The 17,774-nt window shown below is 46.7% G+C and overlaps 1 protein-coding gene across 1 annotated transcript in view; it reads left to right on the top strand.

The window, feature by feature from the left end:
- The window catches only part of POLA2 (DNA polymerase alpha 2, accessory subunit), a 30,554-nt gene extending 21,498 nt beyond the window's left edge, over nucleotides 1–9,056 (top strand). The window contains exons 16-18 of the mRNA XM_083716473.1: nucleotides 6,246–6,305; nucleotides 7,277–7,403; nucleotides 8,598–9,056. Of these exons, the coding sequence (XP_083572599.1) occupies nucleotides 6,246–6,305; nucleotides 7,277–7,403; nucleotides 8,598–8,750 (340 nt within the window). The 3' untranslated portion in view covers nucleotides 8,751–9,056. The remainder of the gene's footprint in view (nucleotides 1–6,245; nucleotides 6,306–7,276; nucleotides 7,404–8,597) is intronic.
- Nucleotides 9,057–17,774: the final 8,718 nt, after the last annotated feature.

Genomic DNA, 17,774 nt, shown 5'->3' with positions numbered 1-17,774 from the left:
GGTTTGTGTCACATCCTCTCTTTTCCCTTCACCATGTGTTTTTCTTCTTTTCTTCTTCTTTTATGGGGAGACAGTTCCCCGTTTCTCAGTCAGCGCCATCGTCATCTGTTGGTGGCGTCACACATCTGAGCAAAAAGCATGCTGCGACTCGAAGTCATGTTTTTAGCCTTGTGGCACCAGTTCTCTGGAATTCTCTTCCCTCAGGAGGGAAACAAGCCCCGACATTATGATTCTGACGGTCACTGAAAATCTTTATTTCATATGAGGTCTGAACCGGTGGTGACTGACCAGGAAAGAGACCTTCAGGTGTAGTGGATAACTCGACAAAGGTGTCTCTGGTGTGAAAGAAGCAGATTCCATGCTAGGGATAATTAAGAAAGGGGCTGAAACTAAAACTGCCTATATCACGCGATTAATGCAAGCCTGCTGTACAACTGCATTTGGAATTTAAAAGAGGATTAGACAAATTAATGGTGGATAAGCTTATGTTCTACCTTGATATTCCTCTGAATACTAGTTGCAAGGAATCGCAAGCGGGGAGAGCATGGTGTACTCATGCCCTGTTTTTGGTCTTCCTACTGGGATTTCTGGTTCGTCACTATGAGAACAGGATACGGCACCAGGTGGGCCTGATTCTGCAGCTAGGCTCTTTCCATTCATTTGTCCCAAACTGGCCTGTTTTTTGTTTCCTGAAATTTTTAACTTCTGGGTTTTTATGCTTCAATACTGTTCATGACCTGTATTTTTTAATATTCTGTTTCTGTACACTAGTTAGATGTCCTCTGGAAGTATAGTGGGTTAAAAATTTTGAATCTCTCTCTTTCTCCAGCCCAGGCCTTCTCTCCTTCACAGTGTTGTCTTCTGTCATGTTACTTTATAACAAGAGAACAGGCCTTTTCCGTGGTGGTTCCCCTAGTGTGGAATGCTCTCCCCCTGGCGCCACCATTGCAATATTTTTTTACGCCAGGCCAAAATTTTCCTCTTTACCCAGGCTTATGGCTATTAAATAATCAATGACTTGTGGGAGAGACGACTGTTATTTTGATGACTATTTTATTATTAGGCTGTCTGTCCGTATGCTTTTTATTATGTTTTTATCACTGGTGTTCTGTAATGTGCTGTAAACATTGTACACCACCCAGGGATCTCTTTGATAAAGGGCGCTATATAAATTGAATTAATAATAATATCCTGGGAAAGAGGGGTTGATTATGAAGCCACTCAGAACTGTAGCTCTGTGAAGGGAATAAGGGTCTCCTGGCGATTCTCAGCTGCCTTAATAAACTACAGTTCCCAGGATACTTTGGTGGGGTGTGTAGAAACCATAACTCTTTAAAGTGATGTCACACCACTTTAGATGCATAGTGGAGATTGGGGTGGGGGAGTTTGTAGATTGTAGGAGTTTGTCTCCCTGTCCCATGTTGTAGAGAGGGAAGGGGCACATAGATGTCACCTCACACTTCCTCCTTCAAAGGAAACTACCTCAAACACTTCCCTCACTGGAGGAGAAAGGCCAAAACATGCCAAAAATATCTTAATTGAATTAGTCCAGTTAGACTCTCTCTTGGGAGCTTCAAATTCTGCTGCCTTTCCTCCACTTCCTATAACAGGGAAACCAGTTCCTTAAACTTGCCCTGAAATACCAGGAAAACCGGCAGTTGGCTCTTATAACTGTCTTCTCAGTGCTGACTTTATTATTTTTAGATCTCCAGGGACTGTTCATTTTGGGGAAAGAGGATTGCTCTTCTCCAGAATAAAGACAGGAAAGCAATGTTGTATCTCTAGGGGGGGGGCTGCATTTCTCTCCTCTCTCTTTCCACCCCATGCCTCCCCTTCCCCTGATGAATATTAGGATCTAATGATTCAATAATATTGAAGGCTCGCCTCACCTCATCTGTGCCCACACAACCTGCTTCCGTCTGCAGTAGTAGCAATTTTACAAGTGCCACATTGTGTTCGTTCCACATCTGCAAGAAATCAACCCTTCAGTGTGGCAACACCTAATCTCTGGAACTACCTGCCCCTTGATATTAGCCAGTTACCTTTGCTATATTGTTTTCAGTGCCTGCCAAAAATTTTTTTTTTGTTTAGGCAAGCCTACCCAGATGTGTGATTTTGTCATGCAATTTTAATACGTGGTTTTTATAGGTATAATTTTTAAATTACAGTGGTACCTCAGGTTACATATGCTTCAGGTTATATACGCTTCAGGTTATAGACTCCACTAACCCAGAAATAGTGCTTCAGGTTAAGAACTTTGCTTCAGGATGAGAATAGAAATTGTGCTCTGGTGGCGCGGTGGCAGCATGAGGCCCCATTAGCTAAAGTGATGCTTCAGGTTAAGAACAGTTTCAGATTAAGAACAGACCTCTGGAACGAATTAAGTACTTAACCCGAGGTACCACTGTACTGATTTTTAAAAGAAGTTTAAAATTTGTAATGTTTGCTTTCATTGTTATATTTTGAAGAAAACTTTAGATTGTCTTTTGTAAGTCGCTTAGAGGACTTTTTTGTTGTTTAATTAGGTGGTATATAAATCTTGTGAAATGAAAATAATATATATATTCCCACAGTGAGTTGGTACAGAGAAGGGCAGGGGGGCTTCTCAGCTGCTGCACAGAAAGAGTGGTTTTGTGGCTGGAGCAAGTTCCTCTCTGCCCCCACAGATTTATGACTTGTCATGCTTCTGAAATCCCCCCACTTCTGCACAACTGTTAGAGAAAAGGTGGAGGACCTCTGGACCCTTAGCTAGGCCTGCCAAATGGTCCCTAATTTGGCCCACAAGTGCATTTTCTTCCATACCGCACCCACCTTCCCTACACCTGGCGTCAGCTGTGGGGCAGAGGAAGACACAGCTCCCATCAGCATGGGCAGTGGTCAAAAATTATGGGAGTTGGATGAAAAGCTATTAATTTAAGGTAATACTTTATTGCCTTTTCACCTTGCCCTGTATTTTTGGGATCACGTGGACTAGAAACCAGCAAAACGAAAGGTGCCGTGAGCAATCTCTCGCCTGCCAGGGAAGGCGTTTGATCCTGTCCTGTTGTTCTTCCACCCTGCTCTCTCCCTTATTATATCGGGGAGGACTTGTTGGGTTGCCTTTGTTTTTCTTTTGCCCATTGCATACAAAACACGGATGACGTGGTGTTGTTTGTGTCTGTGTGTGTGTGTTTCATGCCTGACTTTCGCACTCCCTTTTGTCAGGGTTTCTGTGTTTTGGTGAGTCGCCGTGCCTTCAGACAACAGAGAGCTTTTAATTTATGAGTATTAGCTGGGACTCCACGGGAGGAGGAGGGAGGGTACAAAAACATGATGCGTTAAGCTGGTTTTGTTGGTGATTTAACAGCGACTGCCAAAAAACCCTCTCAACTGCAGCAGAGTTTCGAATATTACAATAGGCTGGCAGAGGGCCAGCTCTGAGGTAATGTAAGCACATGAGTCTTTCCCTTGCACACATACATGGACCACACCAGCAGGGTAAAATTTGAACGCAGAGGCCTCTTTTCTGTTTTCCCCCCCTGCTTTGCCAGTTATAAAATCCACTTGCTGTATGTGTGTCCTTCATCTCAGGGAGTGGGGGAACCTCCAGATGTTGTTGGACTCTAAATCCCATCAGCCCCAGCCAGTGTAGCTGATGGGAATAGTAGTCCCATGCGTTTCCCCATCCTTCCTATCCCTGCAGTATCTTAGAAGAGTTGGGCTTGCTTAGGAGAGCCAGTGTGGTGTAGTGGTTAAGAGTGGTAGTCTCGTAATCTGGTGAACCGGGTTCGCGTTCCTGCTCCTCCACATGCAGCTGCTGGGTGACCTTGGACTAGTCACACTTCTCTGAAGTCTCTCAGCCTCACTCACCTCACAGAGTGTTTGTTGTGGGGGAGGAAGGGAAAGGAGAATGTTAGCCGCTTTGAGACTCCTTCAGGTAGTGATAAAGTGGGATATCAAATCCAAACTCTTCTTGCTCAGCCATGAAGCTCCACTGGAGCCAGCCAGCCAGCCAGCCACCTTTTCTTCAGCCTGGTCTACTTCACAGGGTGTTTGTGAAGATAACTGGGGGGTAGGGAATCTCCACATACATCTCCTTGAACTCTTCAGCTTTTAATGTTTGATGTTTTGCTGGCTTTTTTATTATGTTGGAAACTGCCCAGAGTGCCTGGGGCAACCAAGTCAGATGGGTGAGGTATAAATATGATGATGATGATGATGACGACGACGATAGAGAATATTATAATGATGATGATAACAGAGAGCAGAATACACATTTTAATGTATTTTTAATCTTTTGTTGGAAGCTGCCCAGAGTGGCTGGGGAAGGATTTGTTTGTTTGTTTGTTTGTTTGTTTGTTTGTTTGTTTGTTTATGTGGCTGGCCAGTCAATTGAAAGATTGATTTGGCATCTTTAAAAATGCTTCTGTTCAGAACTACAAGCCCAAACCAATCTCAAGTTTCTTTCCCTGATAAATTGTGGCGGGAGTCCATAGGGCAGTGCCTGATGTATTTATGAAAGCATTTTTATAGCCCACCTTTTAGCTATATAAATACTAATGGCGGCTTGCAGAAAATTTGCTAAAGCCTATTTTAGCTGATTTTTTAAAAAGCTGTTTAAAAATCCTGCTTGGAATAGCTGAACTGGCAGATAAACACGCCAAAAATAAAAAAGGGGGGAAAAGAATGTAGACCTTCCCTTCTCTGGCTTAATCTCAAGATCCTTGAATCTGTCTCCTGAGAATAGGAAGCCTGGAGCCTTTGCATATTCAAGCTGGGGCAGAGCTGGGGAACTTAAGACCTAGCAGCTGAAAGCAGCCCCCCAGGCCTCTAGCTGACCCTCAGACAACAGACCCTCCAAGCTGCAGCCCCTCTTCCCAAAGCACATCCCTTTCGCTTGAGCATCCCTCCTCCCTCCTGTTCCCTTTTCCTCATGTGCCATATCTTGTTTGTTAGCCTGAAGGCAGGGATTTTCTTACAAGCTACTCTGAAACACTTTTTGGTGAAAAGGCTGGGGTGCTAACACTGCAGATAAATAATAATACATCTTTGATAAAATTCTGCAGATGTTGTTTTTGTTTGTTTGTCTGTTTGTTTTTTGTTTTTACACTTGTGCAGTATATTAATTTTATGGAACAAGTAAGTATTTTCCCAAGGGACGCAGGTGGCGCTGTGGGTTAAAGCCTCAGCACCTAGGACTTGCCGATCGGCGGTTCGAATCCCTGCGGCGGGGTGCGCTCCCGCTGCTCGGTCCCAGCGCCTGCCAACCTAGCAGTTCGAAAGCACCTCCGGGTGCAAGTAGATAAATAGGGACCGCTTACCAGCGGGAAGGTAAACGGCGTTTCCGTGTGCGGCTCTGGCTCGCCAGAGCAGCGATGTCACGCTGGCCACGTGACCCGGAAGTGTCTCCGGACAGCGCTGACCCCTGGCCTCTTGAGTGAGATGGGCGCACAACCCCAGAGTCTGTCAAGACTGGCCCGTACGGGCAGGGGTACCTTTACCTTTTAAGTATTTTCCCAAGAGGGGACGGGTGGGAATATTCCTGAACAGAAGCAGCTTCCATTGGGAACAAGCCTGCTGATGTTTCCAAAATGCCAGAGAACTGACTTGCGTTGTATTTTGTGGAGAGAGAGAGTGGGTGCAAAGGGAGTCTTTGGCTTCCAGATGCTGCCAAACTACAACTCCCATCATCCCTGGTCCATTGGCCATGCTTGCTGGGGCTGATGGGAGTTGTAGTTCAGCAACATGGGCGGGGGGCAAAGGTTCCACAACCTTGCTGTTGTTTGTAGCAGTCTAAATTTCCTGCGGGTGGCTGACTTGATGTTGCCTGGTATGTGTACGTGTCTGGGTTGGATTTAAGAGGGTCAGGTTTAAACCTTTTGATTTTAATTAAGGTTTAATGTGTTGAAGCCATTTAAGGATGAAATCTTTACATCAGCCAGTCATTTCTAAGAAGATGATGATAATTAATCCCACTTGGCAAAATAGGCTTCTAAGCAGTTTTACAAAATATGAAAACCCATCTACACAGAAATTAAAATACAAATAATTAAGGTATGCAACTAAGCAGTCCTATTATTAAATCTTCCATCTCCCCCACCCATTTTATCCTCATGACAACTCAGGACTTATTTTAGGCTGAAAGGGAGTCTGTTTTAGAGAAGCAGATATGGGAGGGGGCTCGGTACTGGTTCTATTTTTAATATATATTTTCACGCCCTCTTTTTAATTTTGCCACCTTCCTCTCTCTTTTCTTTCTGTCCTAGTTCTTCCAATGTTTTGGACCGTTTTTCCCGAACTCTGAAGCACATCCTGACTCAGAGGAGGTAAGCTCCTTTTGTTGCAGCAAAACAAACCCTCCCTGCTCCCAGGTATCTTTTGTGGCAAGACTTGACCTCATTTCTTCCTTTGGCAGCGTGAGGCCTCCTGCTTTGCCTCCCAAAAGTCCTAGGTTCAAATCACAGCAACTCCATTGGTCCATCTAGCTCAGTACTGTCTGCACCGATTGGCAGCCGCTCTCCAGGGTTTCAGGCAAAGTCTTTCCCAGCCCTACCAGGAAAAAGCTGGGGGGGATTGAACCCGGGACTTTCTGCTTGCAAAGCAGGGCCTCTGCCACTGAGCTGTGGCCTTGCCCCTTAAAATAAAGTTGGTTCATTGCATGATTATGTGTAGTATTGTAAAGAAGCACAACATCTGTAGCCGTGGAGATGAGAGGAAGGGAAAAACCAGAGGCTGGGGTAACCAGTTGGCTGGGATCTTTCCAGGCTTGACATTATTGCCATTTGTATTTTGTCCTTCCAAGCTGTATGTGTCCTGAACCCCTGGCCTACTTGGCGGCAAGTCCAGAATCTGGGGGGGTCAAGCCATGCACACCAAGTCCAAAGGTCAAGACTAAACATCAGGAAGAACTTTCTGGCAGTAAGAGCTGTTCAACAGGGGAACAGACTCCCATGAGAGGTGGTGAACTCTCCTTCCTTGGAGGTTTTCAACTCTACAGCTCTGTGATTCTATGATATTTGGCAAACTCCCTTTATTTTCCTCCCCTTCCCAACACTTTGGAAACATGGAGATAACATCCCTTGGAACATGGTGCCTTTAAGGTGCTGAATTTAGAGACTGCAGAAACACACACATGCAAACTTAAATTGGCAGCAGTGTTGAAAAGCACAGCTTGGCATCCTGTGGGTACCCAAGGGGGAGAGGAACAGCTGCTGGGCGTGTCAATGTATGCAAGGGAGCGGGTTGCGGAATGGGAGGGGTAACGCGATCTTTCCTTCTTTCTTTAATTCCTGAGCAGTTACTATCCACTCTACCCTCCCGCGGAAGAGATGAACATTGATTACGAACATTTCTACCAATACGCAGCCCTGCCTGTCACGCCGGACGTGCTGATCACTCCGTCGGAACTGAGATACTTTATCAAGGTTGGGGGGAAATGAAGCTGTCTGGGCGCAGGGCGATGGAGGGAGGGGACACATTCCAAGCTGTCTTATGCTCAGTGTTCTCCACACAAATTGGCAGTGGCTGTCCAGGGTTTTGAGCAAGAGAGTATCCCCCAGCTATGCCTGAAGATGCTGGGGACTGAGCCAGGGATCTTCATGCCAAGCAGTTGATCTGACCACTGAGCTACAGCTCTAAAAATAAAGTAAGATTCCAGTCCGCATGGAGCTGAATAAAGGGCTGATTTATATAGAAACAGGGGACTGGGTCTAGCTCAGTATTGCCCGCACTGATTGGCAACAGCTCTCTAGGATTTTACTCAGGAGATATTCCGAGTCTTCCTCGGAAATGCCAGGATTGAATCTGGGACCTGCAATCAAAGCGAATGCTCTGCCACTGCCCTTCCCTCTAATTCCAGCATTGGGATTCGACCTCCGGTCTACAGGTTCTTGAACACAGCCACACCACTTCACTGCAAGGATCTCTGCATGCTGCCCTGTTGAGCAGGAGTTGGGGTGGAGAATAGATGGCAGAGTAAGGCATAGAGGGGGAGAAATACAGATGAGTTCACTGAAGATCCATTGATAAAATGTTATTATACCATTCATGTTCAGAGGCAGTCTGTTTTAGAGGGCAAGCTGCTTACTTATCCTGCCCACCCAAGAACAGCAAACAACAAAGCGGGGGGGGGGGGGGGTGGCAGTTACATTAAGAAAAAACATTGAAAACCTTTAAGCCACATACTCTGTTGGATAGCAACATTAATAATGAGTGGAGCAGGCCCACATCAGCAAGGTGGGCACTCCACAAACAGAACCACCACCAAGAAGGCCCTGTCCGGGTTGCCACCAATCAGGCACCACCAACAGGGCCTCCCTTGCTGATCATAGGTCCCAGAGTGGTTGATACTGAGAGAGACACCCTTTAAGATCAATAAAGGGTAGCCATTGCTGCCATACCCAGCTAGTGAGTGCTGAGAAACATCTGGCTGCCCCCATTTTTTGGAACTGGGATGCTGGACTAGACAGATTTTTCTGATCTGGCAAGACAGTTCCTACACCCATATTAGGGAGATTAAAATCAGTCTGTCCTAATGATACCTTCCCATCTGACTAGAGAGCCTGATTCTTGTTTTTAATGTCTCTTCCCCCCTCCGCTTGTTTCCTGCCCATCCCTAGGATGTCCTTGGGTGTGTCTGTGTGAACCCAGGCCGGCTAACAAAAGGCCAGGTAGGGGGCACCTACGGGCGTTTGTGCATCCAGCAGAAGGTCTCCAAGGACCAAGAGGAGCGGAAGAGCCCTTGCATCGCTGCTCAGGTCGTGAGAATCTAACTTGCATCCGTCTCCTCAACCCACCAGCAGAGAGGACTGCAGAGGTTTTGCTGGAGCGGGACCAAAACACTGTTTAGGGATGAGACTGAAGAGATGGAACGGGTTTCTCCTCCAATGTCTAGGGGTCTCTCAGAGCTGCAGCTGTTTGGGAATCTGCCTTCTACCTTTGCTGCCAACACAGCTGGAGAGAATCTCTTCTGTTGCAATTTCCCCAAGTTTGGGTGGGGAAGAATGGTTTTGCCTACGCTAATGTCCTTTTGACAAAACACTTTCTACTTTGAGAAGACAGATAAAAAGTTAGCTATATTCATTGGTGTGTAGCATTTTTTTGGGTAGTGGGGGAGCAACATGTCTCCCTCTGTGCTTCAAAGTTGATATCCTTTGAGGTGTCTTAACTCCCTCCCCCATCCCTCTCAAATGCTCCAATCCTGCAAAGTTGGTGGTGAAACTGACCTCTAGTTTGGAAAACTGAAAGTTCAGGTCTTGCGTGCAGCTGGGGTGCAGACATTTAAAACAAACAAAAAAACAATTCTCCTGCAGTTTCTTATTATCAAGTCTTGGATATATTCAGTGGTTGCTGTTGCCCATTGGGACCAGTGTGGTGGAAAGTAGAGAGGCCAGGGACAGGTTGAACCATCTAGCACTGGTTTTGTCCCCATTCTTCTTTGCCGAGTTGTCCAAGGTGCACCAGCCTGAGAGGTGGGGCAAAGAGATTGAATTATGAGTCCCTGGTTCCTCTCAGGTTGCCTTAGGCTTAGCTTTGGCCCTGCCTGCAATGTGTGAGGGGTCATAAGTGATCTACTTCAGAGGCTTATTTTGAAAGGGTTCCTGAGTGCGATATGCATATAGGGTGTTATGAACTTGAGCTCCAGAGCACACTACGGATGCCATCTCTCATAACACAAGGACCCAGCGGGTGCCTTCCAATGCAGCTGAATGTTAGAATATTTTGGACAGACAAAAGAAAATGCATCTTCACACAGTGCTGAGTTGGATTGTGGAAGTTGCTCCCTCTTGATGAAGTGATGGCCATCAGCTTGTGATAGCTTTGAAAGGAGTTCTGGAGGATAAGCGTATGAAGTGGCTACTAGCCACTATGTCGGAGGCAGTATATCTCTGGATACCAACAGGGCTCTTCTTACGTTCCCATGACAATATTTTAAATAATGTAGCTCCATTTTTCTTCAAACAGTATTTATAAATGGATGGTTTGGTGTTCCTGACCCAGGTGGGCCCTGATTGACGGGTGGCTGTGGCACCTAGGAGATGGCTCAGTCGGTACAGCATGAGATTCTGAATCTCAGGGTTGTGGGTTCAAGTCTCACATCGGACAAAAGATTCCTACATTGCAGGGGATCGGACTAGATGACCTTAGTGGTTCCTTCTAACTCTATAATTCTATGCTTCTGTGTCCGTTAAGATCAAAGAATCATAGAATTGCAGCGTTGGAAGGGACCCTGAGAATCATCTAGTCTAACCCCCTGCAATGCAGGAATATGCAGCTGTCCTATAAGGGGATCGAACCTGCGACCTTGGTGTTCTCAGCACTACGCTCTAACCCAGGCTTCCTCAACCTCGGCCCTCCAGATGTTTTTGGCCTACAACTCCCATGAATCCCTAGCTAGCAGGACCAGTGGTCAGGGATGCTGGGAATTGTAGTCTCAAAACATCTGGAGGGCCGAGGTTGAGGAAGCCTGTTCTAACCAACTGAACTATGGTGTTTTCGTTTTTCAATAAGGCAGACCGACAAAGAGCTTAAGAAAGATATGAGCTAAGTATTCCTCCTGTTTTGCACTGAACCTGTGATGTGTTTCGTTAAACCTATTAACACACACATTCTTGGGGAAACGGGGGGGGGGGGGGGGCGGGGAGAGACACTGCCTTCCATGCTAATGACCCAGTACCACCCGCCTATAAAACCACACTGCTCCATTAAAGCAAAGTGCAGAGCAGCTAATAAAAGAAATGTGATAATACTTAGATCTAGAGCTTAGAGCACTCGGTGTTGGCAACCCAGCCTCCTCCCCCCGCCCCCAGCCATAAGATCAGTGCTTCTTCTGGGAGTAAACTTTGCCTTTTGGCTCTTGCTATGTGTGTTGGTTGGTTCTATGTAGTTCACTTTGCAATACTGGGCAGCGAGTGAGTTGGGGGGAGAATGGAGGGACCTTTCCCCAGGCCACAGCCCCCTTGGCGAACCTGCTTTATACCCTCCTGGCTGAAATGTGCCCTTAACCTTTGAGGCTGCCTCTTTGCTTGCCTGGGTGCAGGATAGATAGGGGGAATGTACAGAATCTAGCTCACCGTGCAAAGATGAAATTCACATTATTTGCCTCTGGCCCACCCGGAAGGTTGCCTAGTTGGGTGTGCAGCCCTCAGGCTGAAAAGGGTTCCCCACCCCAGTTCTGGAGGGTCGCACGTCATCCATTCCTGGTCTTGACAGTGTTTTAAGGGCTTCTCGTTGAGACAACCCTGTAATTATTATCCTCCTCTTGCCCATCCTATGTCTTTGTGTGAGCGACTGAACTTGCTGAAGGGCGTGGAGTGTGTTCGTAACTGAGTGTCTCTTCTAATTCACTTGCTAGGTTAGCTGGTTAGGCTACTGCAGTAACTAGAAACAGCACCCACAACAACTTTCATGAAGTTGGTTTTGTTCCATTTGCGGGGAGAGGGTCAAGCTAATACTTCCTGGGGTAAGGAGGGAAATGATTCTGAGAAGGCATTTGAAGGAAGAGATCGAAGGCGATAATTCAAGGTGTTTCTATATGGAAAGGTTGCTGGCGGGGGGATGACGACTTCTATTTCTTTCTTTTTATTTGCATATCACCTTTTCCTTCAAGGATATTAAGGTGATGTGCATGGTTCTCCCCATTTGAATCCTCCAAACATTCCTGTTCTGTCCCGGCACAACCATTAGGTGGGGTGAGACCGCTGCCTCAGGTGGTAGAAACCCCTATGGTAGCATTCCCGTGCCTCCACTGTGACACCATGTGTCCCTCAGAAAATCTGACTTGCTGGCAGTTTGAATCCTCCCTGATCATTGACTGTCCTGTCCTGAGAGCTGATGGGACGAGTTGCAGCCTAAGGCCCCAGGTTGGGGAAGGCCACTGCAATGTATTCTTCTTATTTAGCCGCTTGAGGTGCAGTCCAAAATGCTGTATATAACATATGATACTCCCCATGCCTTCAGCCATGCATACCTCAGACTTGAGGCTGGCTCCGCTTCCCCCCGCCCCCCACCCCAAGCCTATCATGATCGCTTCGTTCAGGAATGACCACCTGCTGCCACCCCACCCCCCCAGCGCAATGGCTGGTTCTCAGAAGCATTTTGTCCGCCCTCCTCTGCTGGCAGCGCACCCCCAATTGTTACCAGTGCTTTAAATGACCCCACAAATCGACTCGTGATAAAATTATGCTCCTAAGAAGCTGCCTTATACTCAGCTGTACCATTGACCCTTCTAGCTCAGAAATATCCACGTCAAGGGCTGCCAACCTTTTTAGGCCTGTGGGAACATTTGGATTGTTGAGTGACTGAATACCCCTCAAGTGTCCCAATTTAACCGGCACATCCCAAATTGACAGATGATGTGGTGAGCAGCAGCAGTGGTAGAGGCCGGGCAGCCACAGCAGATATCTTGTGGGTGCTAGGGCCCTCTGGAGTTGGTGTCTATGCCCACCCCATTCAGACTTTTTGAAATAAGCCCACCACAAGTATGAGGGGATGGGATTGAGCCCTCCCCCAATCTTGAGGGGTCAGGCCCCACCCGGCCTCCTCGCGGTGGTGGAGGGCCTCGTCGGGCCTTGCGGCTTCCTCCCAACATGTGTGACAACGTGTATGTTGCACGTGTGACATCACATGACGAGCCTCCCCCCCCCCCCAATGGCTGGGTGGAATTCAGCACCTCAAGATACCTCCTTTCATCCGAGGATCACGGGGCAGTTTACATTTGCATTAAAATGCCGGTAATTTTCATGTGAACCTTTCCTTTCAAAAAATCTCAAGCTGATGTGAGAATGTGGAGAATTGACCTTAAGGCTGAGAAACTTAAAACCAGAATTGACAGATGTGACCATCCTTGACTGAAAGCAATAGGTGGCTTCCTCTGAAAGTTTCCACTGGGGTATACAACTGCTTTCCTCACTTAGCTGCTCTTTTCTTTCTCCTTTTCTGTGCCCCCCAACCCCCCCCCCCCAGCTAGAAATCTGGAGTCTTTTGGGGAAGGGGGAGAGGTTCAGCTAATGAGCCAGCATTTTGAGTGTACAAAAAGTCTTGCACCCAAAGAGACAATACTGTACTGCCCCCCCCCTTTTCCTCAAGATCCTCACCTTTCCTCCTCTTCCTTCCCCTCCCTCCCTTCTGGGGATTCTCTTGCCTGCTGTCTCTGAAGCCAACCGCCTTGAATTCCTTTCTAAGAAAGTCATTCTCCCCTTTTAAGCCAGGGCTGCTTTGCATTATTTTACTTCCGAATTTTGGGAAATAGGATTGAGCTCTGAAAGTAGGAGCTCTATTGCTGAAGCGGAAAGGTCTGCATGTTTTCCGGTTAGGGAAAACACCCTCCTCCCCAGACAAATCTCAGTTTTGTGTGGGGTGCTTGTGAGGAACAGGTCTCATGGCCAAGCCATCCATTTTGCATGCAAAAGTTCTCAGCGTCAACCCAGGTTGTTTCTCCAGCTAAAAAATGGGGGAGACCACAAGCTTAGTATGATTCAACTGTGATGCAGCAGTAAAAAGAGCTAATGCAATTCTAGGCTGCATCAACTGAAGTCTAGTGTTTCAGATCAAGTAAAGTAATCGAACTGCTGACTTCGTCAGACCCCACCTGGAGTCCCGTGTCTAGTTCTGGGCACCACAGTTTAAGAAGGCTATTGGATTCATCCAGGTCTGCACTTTCAAACACCTTATCCGAGTGCTCCCCCCATACCCGATGTTTTACTGCTGAATCACAACAAACAGCAATCTGCAGAAAACCTGAATTGCTGTTTCAATTCAATTCAATCAACCTTCTCTGGCATACAGAGAAGACAGGAATACATGAATCAAAACATAAAATTGGCATCTGTTCACAGAAGAAGATGCTTTGAGATAAAACTATACAGACATAATAAGGTTAAAAAAACACTCATGTTCTACGACAGCATAGTTTCAAGGCATTGCTCATAAATTGCTGTTTGTTCCAATTCAGTATTAAAGAGGGGGGGATGAAAATGAAAAAAAGCTCAGATACGGCACTTTAAAGTGCAGATCCGTGCCTAGAAAGCATTGGTGGGGGGAAGTTAAGTGTGGACCGGCCCATTGGCAAGTTGGAACATGTGCAGAAGAGGGCAACCAAGATGCTCAATGGCCTGGATACCAAGTCTTATGAGGAACAGTTGAGGGAGTTGAGGATGATTAGCCTGGAGAAGAGAGGAGAGACTTAGAGGCGATATGATAACCATCTTCAAATCCCTGGTGGGCTGTCACATGGAAGATGGAGCAAGCTCATTTTCTGCAGCTCCAGAGGGATTCCAATTACAAGAAAGGATATTCCATCTAAACCTCTGGAAGAGCTTTTCTGATGGGTAAGAGCCATTCCACAGTAGAATGGACTCCCTCAGAAGGTGGACTCTTCCTTTGATGGTGATATTGGCAGATATTGGGGTCTCAGCACCCTGTGCGACGTCATGTTGGATGCATTGAAGATGGGTGTGTGTGGCTTCCCCAAATTGGCTTCGTGGCCCAAATGTGGAGGACTGGTGGGTCAAACTTAGCCTGTGGGCTGGGGGGGGGGTGTCTCCACTCCTCTTGTAGAGGGAGAGAATCTTGTATGGCAACTTGAGCTCCTTGAAGAAAAGGCGGGACACAAATGAAATCAATACATTTATAAGAGGGAAATGCAGATGGCCATTGTGGATTTTCTGCCTGAGGCAAGAAAAAGTTGCTTTCAGTCAGCGATAGCTCATCTCACTGAGCATTTGGCCTCTCTCTATTGACGTTTATACGCGTGCAATACAGTTTGTGACTGTCACTGAAGACGTGCCTCCAAAGGGAACCTTTCCCTGTCATAAATGCTGATAACCTGAGGTAATATCAGCAATGGCAGAAGCTCAGCCCAGGCTTAATCTGTTAGGGTTGACCTTTGGCCTAGGCCAATCTGAATGCTTCAGCCCTCACTCCCTGGCAATCCCATCCCAGCTGAAGCCTGGGATAAAATTTCCAGTCCCAGCCACAGCTAGTAAAGGGAAAGGAGGAAATCTCCACATTTTTGCTGCCAATTGTTTTTTTTTTTTAAAAGCAAAACAAAACTGATTGCATTTCTCCAGAAATGTTGCTGCAGGGTGTGGGAGTCGGGTTGTGGGGCGAACAGAGGGGGGGGGCAGGCTGTCCTTTGTTAAGGGGATATTTGTTTTAGATTTCAGCTGAAATGCATTTCACAATAGGGAAAACTCAGCCTCTGGCCACCCGCCAGATAGCAGAGCTGATGACATTTATTTATTTCTTCGCAGAATGAATCACGCATGGGAAAAAAGAGTTTATGTGTGTAAAGATACGGAGTAGGCCCTCCCTCTTCCTGTGTGACATTCCCCATCAACCAGAAAAGACTTAGATTTCCTGGGTCCTTTTTCTGGAAATGGGTGGGTGGTTTCTTGGAAAGGGTGTAGGACTAGGACCAGGGAGACCAGTGTTCAAATCCCCACTAAACCATAAAGTTTTTCAAGCCTATGACCTCAGCCTAATCTGCCTCACAGGGTTGTTGTGAGGATAAAATGGCGTGAGGCGGGGAGAGAACCTTGCACACTGCCTTGGAGGAAAGCAGAGGGAATATAAATAAGTGGGATAGCTCAGTAAAGCACGAAACTCTTAATCTCAGGGTTGTGGGTTTGAGCCCCACATTCCTGCATTATAGGGGGTTAGACTAGATGACCCTCGTGATCCTTTCCAACTCCACAATTTTATACTTTTAAATAATAAGTATAAAATAAACACATTGTTCCTTTGGTGTTGAGTTTCCATCTTTGGACAATGGGTTCTTTCCAGCTAAATTGTACTCGAAGTAGATTCGCTGACCTGAGTTAGTCATGTCCATAAGTCTACTCTGAGTAGGATTAACATAGGCTGCAACCTATTGTTACTCATGTGCAAGTGCACACCTGTATGTACGTCCTCTCCCCCCCCCCCCCATGGCTGGAAATTCAAACCAGCTGTTGTAGGGAAATGTAGAGGGATATTATAATCTTTGAGCCCCAGCACTTGAGGAGCCTGTGTTTCTCAGAGGCAGAGCAGCTGTAGACAATACTGAGCTAAATGGACCAAATGGTCCCTCAATATAAAGCGGCCTGCTATCCTATCATACCCCAAGTGTCGCAGAAAAAACAGGACATCCCAGGTTGTGGGGGTGGCACGAACGGGCCTCAGCCCCTAGCAGTTGGCTCCTATGGGTCTGATTTGATCCCAGATTGTCCTGCTTTTCCTTAGGATGTTCTTATTTTCATCAGAGAAATGTTGGAGGGTATAGAGTTATATGATTCCCGAGCCAACGAGATAAGTAACTGAAGGCAGTTGCATCTGAAGGCAGCCCTGTATAGGGAAGTTTTTTAATGTACAATTTTTTATTATGTTTCAGATATGTTGAAAGCTGCCCAGAGTAGCTGGGGCAACCCAGTCAGATGGGCAGGGTGTAAATAATAAAAATATTATCATCATTATGGTGGAATAGGACGTCCCTATTTTCATCGGAGAAATGTTGGAGGGTATGAAGGAGGCAAGCAGGCGCGAAGTGAGGTTGGTGGGGCAGGGCCTGCTTTGCCCTAATGGACGAGCAGCTGTGAGCTTGAACTGCCTCTCATCCCTCAGCTCCAGGCGGTTTATCCCAAGCCTCTCATTCCAGCCCCTAAACTTTACAGGCCAAAGTGAGCTCCCTTTCTCTCAGCACCCACCATGCAGGCCCTGGCACAGCTTCCCCACAGTCACAGGGTGTGTCCTTGGTGGAAAAGGTACTTGCCAACGCCAAAAACATATGGAAGTGCAACAGATCTTGGAAGGAGCTCCCTTCTCTTCCTGGGCTAATCCACAAGGCCTCGCTGTGCCTTTTACCTCCCAAGACTGGCCACACCACCTCTTTGTTTTGCAACTTTCCTCTAATCCAGTTTGTTGTTTCTCGTCAGGTGGTCTGAAAATCCAAGATTTGGACAACGTTCAAGGGAAGATTTACTCTCTCTTTTTGTCACTTTATTTCTAGTTCACTTAAGCTGCTTCTTTCCGTTCCATCGCTTCCTTGTTTCTGTTCTGTTGATTCCCCAATCCCCGCCCCACCTATGGAGAAAGGACCTCAGCTCAGTGGTAGAGAGCATTAGCTACGCACACAGAAAGTTAGTAGAGCATGAGACTTTTAATCTCAGAGTCATGGGTTTGTGCCCCATGCAGGGCAAATGATTCCTACATTGCAGGGGTTGGACTAGATGACCCATGGTCCCCCCAACTCTACAATTCTGTGATTCTAAGGACACAGGCTCCATCCTCGTCACCCCTGGGAATGCCCCATGCCTGAAACCCCAGAGAGCCACTTCCAGTCAAAGTAGACAATACTGATCTAGATAGACCAATCGCCTGACTCAGTGGTTAAGATAGTTGCATATATTCTTATCAGTAGACTCATCCTTCCTGAATTTGTCTTATACCCTTCTAAAGCTATCTAAGTGGCTAGTGTATGGCCATCACATCAAGTATTGTTGCTCTATCGGTTTTATTATTTATTCATTTATTATATTTATATGTCACCTTTATTCTCCAAGGATCTCAAGGAGGTCTACGTGGTTCCCCCCATTTTATCCTCTCAGCAACCCTGTGAGGTAGGTTAGGCTAAGAGATAGTGGCCAGCCCATGGTCCCCCAGTGCTCTGATCCTGAAGTGTCTGCAACTCCCTGCAGCTGAGTGGCACAAATATTTTACTTTTTCCGCCTCTGCCTACACCTGGATGAGTTTTCTTGCTTAAGCCTGGTAACTTTTCTTACCGCTGTCTTGCTCTCCTCATGAAAAAGAGAAAAACCAAA

This window comes from Podarcis gaigeae (genome assembly GCF_964106915.1).
Source record: "Podarcis gaigeae genome assembly, chromosome: 16".
Lineage (NCBI taxonomy): Eukaryota > Metazoa > Chordata > Lepidosauria > Squamata > Lacertidae > Podarcis > Podarcis gaigeae.
The sequence above is the reverse complement of the archived record's forward strand: the minus strand, read 5'-3'. Positions and strand labels throughout refer to the sequence as shown.